The 8,804-nt window shown below is 37.2% G+C and overlaps 2 protein-coding genes across 4 annotated transcripts; one reads left to right on the forward strand and one right to left on the reverse strand.

The window, feature by feature from the left end:
* Positions 1-585: 585 nt before the first annotated feature.
* On the reverse strand, positions 586-5,354 carry pgls (6-phosphogluconolactonase). Of its 2 annotated transcripts, none has more exons than XM_067421760.1 (6): positions 5,272-5,354; positions 4,665-4,931; positions 1,637-1,744; positions 1,443-1,544; positions 1,119-1,259; positions 586-1,017 (listed from the first exon to the last, which is right to left on the reverse strand). In XM_067421760.1, the coding sequence occupies exons 1-6, from the start codon at positions 5,332-5,334 to the stop codon at positions 871-873; spliced, it is 828 nt and encodes a 275-aa protein (XP_067277861.1). In that variant the 5' UTR covers positions 5,335-5,354; the 3' UTR covers positions 586-870. The 2 variants fall into 2 exon arrangements, with proteins under 2 accessions (XP_067277861.1, XP_067277869.1); XM_067421768.1 differs by having other exon boundaries at positions 5,184-5,286.
* A 582-nt stretch (positions 5,355-5,936) lies between these two features.
* Positions 5,937-8,681, forward strand: LOC137045242 (uncharacterized). Of its 2 annotated transcripts, XM_067421810.1 has the most exons (5): positions 5,951-5,991; positions 6,131-6,342; positions 7,521-7,614; positions 7,707-7,806; positions 7,917-8,681. In XM_067421810.1, exons 2-5 carry the CDS (start codon positions 6,149-6,151, stop codon positions 8,540-8,542), a joined length of 1,014 nt encoding a protein of 337 aa, XP_067277911.1. In that variant the 5' UTR covers positions 5,951-5,991; positions 6,131-6,148; the 3' UTR covers positions 8,543-8,681. The 2 variants fall into 2 exon arrangements, with proteins under 2 accessions (XP_067277903.1, XP_067277911.1); XM_067421802.1 differs by having other exon boundaries at positions 5,937-6,342.
* The last annotated feature ends 123 nt before the right edge of the window (positions 8,682-8,804 follow it).

Genomic DNA, 8,804 nt, shown 5'->3' on the forward strand with positions numbered 1-8,804 from the left:
ATAGACAGACAGAAGTACAGACAGAAGTACGATGGATGGATGGATGGATGGATGGACGGACGGATGGATGGATGGATGGATGGATAGTTTTCAGTTCAATCTGTTAGTGAGTTCATATGAATAACACAGAATGACATAGAGGGGACATATTCTGTGTTATACTACCGGTCACAATTGTGACCGTCTTCTTTTATATGCATCCTGACAGCAGAATAAACCATGTATTCATATAATTTCAATATGTATGTATAGATGACCCTTTCATGATGATGTGTGCAAAAAATGAATGAGCTATTCAAAAATTAACTTTGATTAATTCATTAAATTTTCCTGTCATTTCTGTGCTTTCACATTGTCATTGTGCTAAGATGGCAGTACCAAGAAATAAGTGTGTGTGGTCACACGACCAAACTATACAGCAATGTTAAACCTGCCCAGAACTCATGTAGACATCTTAAATGGGTATTATAAATGAAAATTTGCTTCATAATAGAAGTTGCTTTTTAATACAACACTAAAATATTCAAGGAAAATTTAGGGTCACAATTGTGACCGGTGGGATTAAACGGGTTAACCTCCCAAACCTTCATTCAAAACAGTTTTTTTTATTGCATCTAACAAAAATGTACAAATGGAAACCATAATTTCCACAGTTATTGTTACAATAATAAACCTATGGTAACAACTGTTTAAAAAAATTAAATGATAGATTCGGAAAGCTTCTGAAAAAAGCTTTGTTTTTTTGTGTTTTTTTACAGTAACAACAATAACTGCAGTAAATCACAGTTATGATTTTCACAAGTGCTATGAAGGAAACAGTGCTTTTTAAGGACTTCATAGGAATACTAGACAGTGCTTCGTCAAATTCTGTCAGAGTTTTGCCCCAGGACCTGGCCTCTCCACCTGAGACATGAGGGAGGCAGCTGCAGGCTCATCCACAAGCCAGAAGAGCTCTCCCTGTTTAGGTGCCACCAGAGCTGCTGGAAGTGCGGGGCCTTCTCCACCCTCCAATACTTGCTACAGAAACACAGAAAATTACATGATAAAAACAGTAAGAATATCAATCTATTAAAGTAATAATGCAACATTGATCATTGTAGATATAGAGGGAAACTTACTTTGAGTACAGGAGCTTTGCTGCCTCCTGTTGACACAAACACTACACATCGAGCAGCGTTAACCGTGGGTAATGTCAGAGTCACACGCTGAGGGGGTGGTTTGGGGGAATCAGAGATTGGGGCCACAGTTCTCTGCCTTTCCTACAAAATTACATTTCCCATGATAAATTGATACTTACAAAATAAAAGAAAGCCAATAAAATTGAGGGTTTTGTGGGAATCCAAACAAGTGGGATTTAACAATGCTAAACTAAAAGTAGGAAATCCTATTTTAGTTATACTCCTATTAGCATGTCATCATCATGATTCATCTTCATATTCTACCTGTAATAAAGGATGATCTGGAAAGAGAGAGCAGGTGTGTCCATCTGGTCCCATTCCCAGCAACAGCATGTCAAAAACTGGAATTTGCTCTGGGCTAAAGGCCTAAAAGGACACAATTCTATTAAGAGCTATGCATTTTATATTTTATTTATCAAACCAGTTCAATTTAACTTGTCTATGAACTTAAATCAAACCTTGTTCAGTTTGCCAGCATAATCATCAGCACATTCTTGCACAGGTAAAGAAGGATCTATAGCCAAAATCCTATCTTCTGGAATGTTGATTTTCTCAAACAACTGATTCTGTAAGATATAAAAAGCAATCAGTGTTCATAGTTTGCGACATCACACTCTTATAGAAACTTTCAAATTTCAGTATATGCACCATACTGATGACGATGCATAGCCTAGAAATCTAGACGCACCCTAGCGGCAGCAAATTTAATCTGCCCGCAAGTGTCGTCTAGGAACTCTCAATACCCTTCTGAGCTGTATTCCTCAAAATCTGGATTGGCCAATCACATCGTCTATAGAGTCAGGGGGCGGGGCCATAATGACGACGGCCGAGTTGCGTATGCGTGCTTCTGTTGTCTAGTAAACACAGAAACTGGCGAACGGCGGCGGTCTTTCGAATCAGCTTTGACTGCGATTCTGGAAGACTTGTAGTTAAGCTTTTCTCTGAGAAAAGAACGGCACTGAAGTCATTCTTAAAAAGGGAAGATGTGTTCAGAGTTTAGCCGACCGGATACGGTGAATGTTTAATCTATCAACGAGCTCTGTTTCACCTTCGTTGCTCCGGTTGGTGTAGCGCTATCCTATCACGTGCAGAGGGAGTTTGAAAGACAACCGTTTATCCCGCCCCTCGGATTGAGCCCTGTCTATGGTGAGTTTCCAACAAACATCAGATGTGGGTCTGGCTTGTCAGGCTAGACGATGCATTCTTTACAAAGGAAAGCAAATGAACGCAATGCGCTGAAAAACATTAATGCTTAACAGTCAATGTAGCGTGTCGTGTTCATATTCTGGGTTCAACTGCTCCCCTGTATACAGTCCCTGACAAAAGTCTTGTCGCTTGTGTACAAATTGACCTAAAGTGCCGCTGAAATATATTTCTAATCAAGATTTTTTTTTCAAAGAAATGGCTCATTTTAATCCCACCAGCTTTTGTGATAATGTTTCAGTGAAAAACTAAACTTTCAAAACGTATTCTAATATTCATAGCTTGGTAAAGCCCATTAAGTCAATTTTTGCAAAGACATAAGTGTTGTCACCTTGTCATATGAGCTTCACCTGTGACTAATAATGGATCAATTAGGTCTCAAGTGTGTATAAAAAGAACCCCAGTACACTAGACCTGCACATCAACTGCAACTAGACCTCTGCAAACATGCCTAAGATTCACCCTGAGACAAAAGTTTTGATTATCAAGAGGCTGAAGACCAGATCCACTGCTGATGTGGCAGACACCTTCAATGTGTCTCAGCGTCAAGTACAGAGGATAAAAAAAGATTTGAAGAGACTGGAGACGTTTTTGACAAGCCCAGGTCAGGCAGACCCCGCAAGACAACTGCTCGAGAGGACCGTTTGTTGGCTCGAAAATCCAAGGCCAGCCCATTTTCCACTGCAGCAGAGCTCCACGAGACCTGGTCACCTGAAGTCCCTGTGTCAACCAGAACAGTTTGTCAGATTCTGTCTAGAAATGGCCTCCATGTTCGAATCAGTGCCCAGAAGCCAGCACTAAACAAAAGACAATTGAAAAACTGTGTGGCATTTGCCAAAGCCCACAGCCTGCTAAAAGGATGGACGCAGGAAAAGTGGCAGAAGGTGGATTTTTCAGATGAATCTTCTGTTGAATTACACCACAGTCGCCGCAAATATTGCAGGAGACCTACTGGAGCCAGAATGGATCCGAGATTCACCCAGAAAACAGTGAAGTTTGGTGGCGGAAAAATCATGGTCTGGGGTTACATCCAGTATGGGGGTGTGCGAGAGATCTGCAGGGTGGAAGGCAACATCAATAGTCTAAAATACCAAGAAATCTAAGCTACCTCTTATATTCCCAACCATAAAAGAGGCCAAATTCTGCAGCAGGGCGGTGCTCCATCGCATACTTCCATCTCCACATCAAAGTTCCTCAAGGCGAAGAAGATCAAGATGCTCCAGGATTGGCCAGCCCAGTCACCAGACATGAACATCATTGAGCATATGTGGGGTAGGATGAAAGAGGACGCATGGAAGACGAAACCAAAGAATATTGATGAACTCTGGGAGGCATGCAAGACTGCTTTCTTAGCTATTCCTGATGACTTTATCAATAAATTGTATGAATCCTTGCCAAACCGCATGGATGCAGTCCTTCAAGCTCATGGAAGTCATACAAGATATTAAATTTGGATCTCACAGCACCACAAATTAATTTGCTGACATATTTTTGTATTTGCAGTAAATTTGTTCAATTTCTGTATAGGCGACAAAACTTTTGTCTTGCCAAAATTTGACCTTTCCGTCTTGATTAAATTATAAATATTTTTTCTGTGAAAATTATTTATTTCAGTGAATTAAACATCATTTGGGAGGGTTTTAGCTTTTCATATGAGCTATTTCTAACACCAATGAATTAATTAAAAGTCAGGTTAATATCAGGTATTTCTACAAAATAGATAAGCGACAAGACTTTTGTCAGGGACTGTATAGTATGCATCATCAATAAGGTGTATACTGAATTTATCTTTTAATATAGCTGTCTTAGTAATTCCACATGAATTGTTTTTAAAGTCAGCATGAAACAGAAGTTGCAATAGACAATGTGACGTGTATATCCAAATCAGCTTTTTAAACAAGACAAAATGTAGGGCGGGACTTGATTTTGTCCAAAGTGAATTGATTGGCTTGTTGGATGATTTTGGTTTTCTATTGGTCGATCTCATGTGATTGACAGGTCGTCCCGCCCTAATGCCTCATCAAACACATCATAGAAGAGAAGTTGCTGCAAAAGGGGAGGAAGTTAAATAGAACACATTTATAATAAATACTGCATAATTTCAATAAAAAAATAGAATGGTCAATTTTGGTTTCTTGGTGACTAGGTACATGACTTTGATTTCTTGGTGGTCTAATTCTGTGGATGTTTGTCAGTCACATGTCTGAAAAATATGAATGGGCTTCTCTATTTCTAAAAAAGATATCAACACGTTAACGTAAACGTAAAAGAGCACAGAGTCACCTTATACAAGCCATAGGTGCTCTCAGGATCAGTGAATGGAACGAGTCTCTCATCACAGAAGCCGATAAGCCATCTGCTGCAGTCCAGGTTGGCTACAGCAGGCAGTTCCTTGCTAAGGATGGAAACCAAACTCCCTCCTGAAAGGCCTAGAGAGAAGGAACTTCCACCTGCACTTAGAGCTTTCTCTGCACGAGAGGACACCAGCTGGGCCAGAGTAGAGCCAAGCTCGGCCACAGAAGGGAAAACCACCACTCTTCGTCCAGACATCTGAAATCAATTGCAAGGTGCATAATGGTTATGCCAGTCACTTCGGAAATGAACGCTGAAGTCAACATACATGAGTCCAACAGTACCATGGCCAGAAAAAAAGCAGATAAAAGGAAACAATAAGCTAACCGCACTATGCAAAATATATTGGTAAAACATGCACTGTTTACTTTGATATGGCAGTGCAGATTTGATGAAGTCAAATAAATCGAGGAAGGATATATGAGCAGCATGAGTGCACTAAGAGCCTACCAATAACCGCCGGCAATAAAAGCACGTCTAAATGATGCTCTGGAACTAATGGAAGCTATAATAACTCATAAAATGACTTTAAACTCACCGTGGAATGTTTTCTTAGTAGTGAGGTTCCCTTTACGTCCTCCTCATGCGATCTAACGAACATCCAATCGCAGCGACTGTTGCCTACTGTTGCATTGTGGGAAATGTATGTTTTATAACACAATTGAGACTCGTCTTTAAGTTTGGTTTAAAAAAAATCATATTTGAAAACTGATTTATGAATTAAAAAAACAAAAAACAAAATTGCATTGTTTTTTCCCAAAACATAAAATTCAAAAATAAATACAAAATTCTATAAAAATGTAATGACATGAAAAACATTTCAAAAGACAGTTTTCCTGGGTCTAGGAGGTTATTATTATATTAATTATTTTATATTATGTTAATTATTAATTATATTATATTATATTATATTATATTATATTATATTATATTATATTATATTATATTATATTATATTATATTATATTTATTATATTATATTTATTATAAAGCCATTTATTAGGCTATATGTAGGAATCAGAATTGCAATTTATGTATGACATTCTTATATGATTTGGAAGCCTAAACATTTCCTCAATGGGTGTGAAAAGCACGTTAAATCAGCATTAAATAATCGAACATTTTATTTATCCAAAAAGTATCTTACTCAAAATGCTCCACTCGGCTCCACTTCAGTAGATGGCGCTAGTTCGCCATATTTGGATAAATCAATCACACTGAGAAACACGTACAAGAAATAGTAGGAAAGGGAACTAAGGTGGCGTAGAAGTATAACCGTTTCAGTTACTATTTCTAAGTTAAAGTATATAGCAAAATATTGTTTTTAATTATTATTTGGGGCACAATCTGTATCTGCAGAAAAATAGGAGATGGTGTCCACTCTCTCCTCTTTTCAGACCCACATAGCTTCCATCATGGAAACACTCGTGCAAACAGCTGTATTAGAGATAAGCAGACTGGTGGATGTGGAGTTTGAGGTGTTGCTGTCGGAGGTCACCCGCAGCCGGAGTGAGATCAGCGAACTGAAAAAGAGACTGAGCTTGACGGAGGTCCAGCCATGGACAAACACTGGACAAACACTCACACAGAGTTTCACAGGTGTCAAGAGGTATTTACACATTGTTTTAGTATTTATGATGAATGAAATTGCATATACTTTATAAGGCACATGCGATCATAGTAGGCCTACCGGTCAAAAGTTTGCACCCGTTACTATTTTTTTAAATGTTTTTTAAGTATCTTGTGCTCATTAAGCCTGCATTTATTAGAACAAAAAAAAAAAAAAAAAAGTGATATTGTGAAATATTGTTACAATTTAAAGTAATGGTTTTCTATTTTAATATACTTTAAAATCAAATTTATTTCTGTGACACAAAGCTGAATTTTCAGCATCATTACTCCAGTCTTCAGTGGCACATACAGTATACATTAATATTTAAAACTATATGTTCAATTCATAAAAAGTTGTTTTTCTCTTTTTTTTCTTTTTTTAAAACTTTTTCCCATTAATGAATCCTGAAAACAAGCATTACAGTTTGCAAAGAAATATAAAGCAGCACAACTGTTCCCAATATTGATAATAAATATTTTTCTGAAGGATCATGTGACACTTAATGTAAGTAATGGCTGGTGAATATTCAGCTTTGCATTATGTCAGGGTTTCCCCAAATGTGGTTGTGGTTCCACTTTAATTTAAGGAGATGTAGTTACGTTGTACTTACTCTAATAATTGCTGAGTAATATTAATTGAATACATGTACTTACTGTAGGGTTGGGGTTTGGTTAAAAGTTAGTTGCATGTAATCATAAATAATTTACTGTTATAACTTTAGTAAATACATGTAGGAACATGTAACTAAGTCAGCTTAAAATAAAGTGTTACTGTGGTTTGTAAATTGATAAAGCTAATAATTTAAAGCATTCAAATCAAAATATTTTTAAACCATTAAAAGATTATAGCCAACTGACTTGTGGTTGGTCTGTGTACAATTTCCCCCTTTCAAAAAACTTGAACGTACTTACAAAGCAAAGATTAATTTGATTAATTCTGAATAAATTATCAATAAATTATGAACGAACAATTTATTACCATTGTGTGAGTAATATGTTATCATATAATAAATAAAAAGGTTACTAATCTGATTATGAGCCTTTAAAATAAAATTTTTATTACAAGTACTTTTCTTTAGGAATCTGATTATGTAGTTACCCAGCAGTGTATATGCTCCCATTTCCATGGATCATACTAATTTAATTTAAATAACCCATGTTTTTATTTTTACTCAGTGAATATGCTCAAGAAGAGATGCACAATCATCTGAAGAGGTGTAGCGTTGAGGTCCTTTTTAGAGACAGCCCCACGGTAATTCAGCAAGACCAAGTAAGTTATCCACATGTAAATATTTTTACCTAAAATGTAATGTTTCTGTATGATACAATTGTAAGATATAATGTGATGTCAAAATGTCAAAGGACAGTCCACAGCAGAAGTATGAGGTCAGCCAGCCAATCAGTATGATAAAGCAAGAGATACATGAAGTAGATGTTTGGATCGGTCAAGACAAGGAAGCGGGTAAGACCAAAGCTGTATAATGAAGTATAATATGATTTGCCAATGTTTGTATATAGTTTTGTACTTCCTTCCATGTGTAGTACACTTACATCACTTTCCCTTAACCATAGAAACCCACTGCGATGAAGCCATAAGCATGTCAACCACCAAGGATGTTCTTGAAACTGTCCCTTGTGTTGACAGAAATAGAGAACATGCAGCAGCAAGAGTCCCATCTAAATCAGAACCACTGGAACTGAACAGAAACGACTTACCTGGAGAAATGATGGTTCAGTCGTTGTCTATGAAATGCACATATGAATCCGAAAACCCTTCATTCAGTCACACACAAAGTTTGAGTGCGTCAAAGTCCACAAGAACAAGCAGTGACAATACTATTTCATGGGACAAGCGTCTTGTTTGCACCTACTGTTCAAAGTGGTTCAAGTGTTTTAGTCAACTTAAAATACATCAGCGGAGTCACACAGGTGAGAAGCCATACAGGTGCACACTTTGTGGAAAGCAATACATTCAGAAAGGACACTTGTACACCCATCAGCGCACCCATACCGGAGAGAAGCCGTATCGCTGTGCGGTCTGTGGAAAAGGCTTTATTCAGAAATGCACCCTAGACATGCATCTGCGAAGTCACACTGGAGAAAAACCCTACACCTGTATAAAATGTGGGAAAGGGTTCACAACGAAATTTAATCTTAACAAACACCTGTCTTGCCTGTCTTGCAACAACATTAGTTAATGTATGACAATGAGCTTGAGGAATTGGTTTGCACTGTGTATTTCATTATTATGATCACAGGGTTGTTTGTTTAAAATGTATAGTTTGATATAATTCATGTAGTTATCAAATTAGCATTAAATACAAAACGGACAAAAACAATGAATTTTGGTGTATTTAATATTAATTATTTTCATCACCCTGAGCATATTTTCATTTTACCCCTCCAGAATACAAGTAAATGACTAATGTTTTTATTGGAAAAACAACTTTCCATCATTTT

Source organism: Pseudorasbora parva, chromosome 2 (genome assembly GCF_024679245.1).
Source record: "Pseudorasbora parva isolate DD20220531a chromosome 2, ASM2467924v1, whole genome shotgun sequence".
Classification (NCBI taxonomy): Eukaryota; Metazoa; Chordata; class Actinopteri; order Cypriniformes; family Gobionidae; genus Pseudorasbora; species Pseudorasbora parva.

Coding starts and splice junctions, on each gene's coding strand:
- pgls (XM_067421760.1), bottom strand. CDS start 5,334: ATGTTCGTTAGATCGCATGAGGAGGACGTAAAGGGAACCTCACTACTA. Junction 1,745..4,664: donor GCACCTATGGCTTGTATAAG/GTGACTCTGTGC, acceptor TATATCTTACAG/AATCAGTTGTTTGAGAAAAT. Junction 1,260..1,442: donor CAGATCATCCTTTATTACAG/GTAGAATATGAA, acceptor GTAATTTTGTAG/GAAAGGCAGAGAACTGTGGC.
- LOC137045242 (XM_067421802.1), top strand. CDS start 6,104: ATGGTGTCCACTCTCTCCTCTTTTCAGACCCACATAGCTTCCATCATG. Junction 7,615..7,706: donor CGGTAATTCAGCAAGACCAA/GTAAGTTATCCA, acceptor AAAATGTCAAAG/GACAGTCCACAGCAGAAGTA. Junction 7,807..7,916: donor CGGTCAAGACAAGGAAGCGG/GTAAGACCAAAG, acceptor CCTTAACCATAG/AAACCCACTGCGATGAAGCC.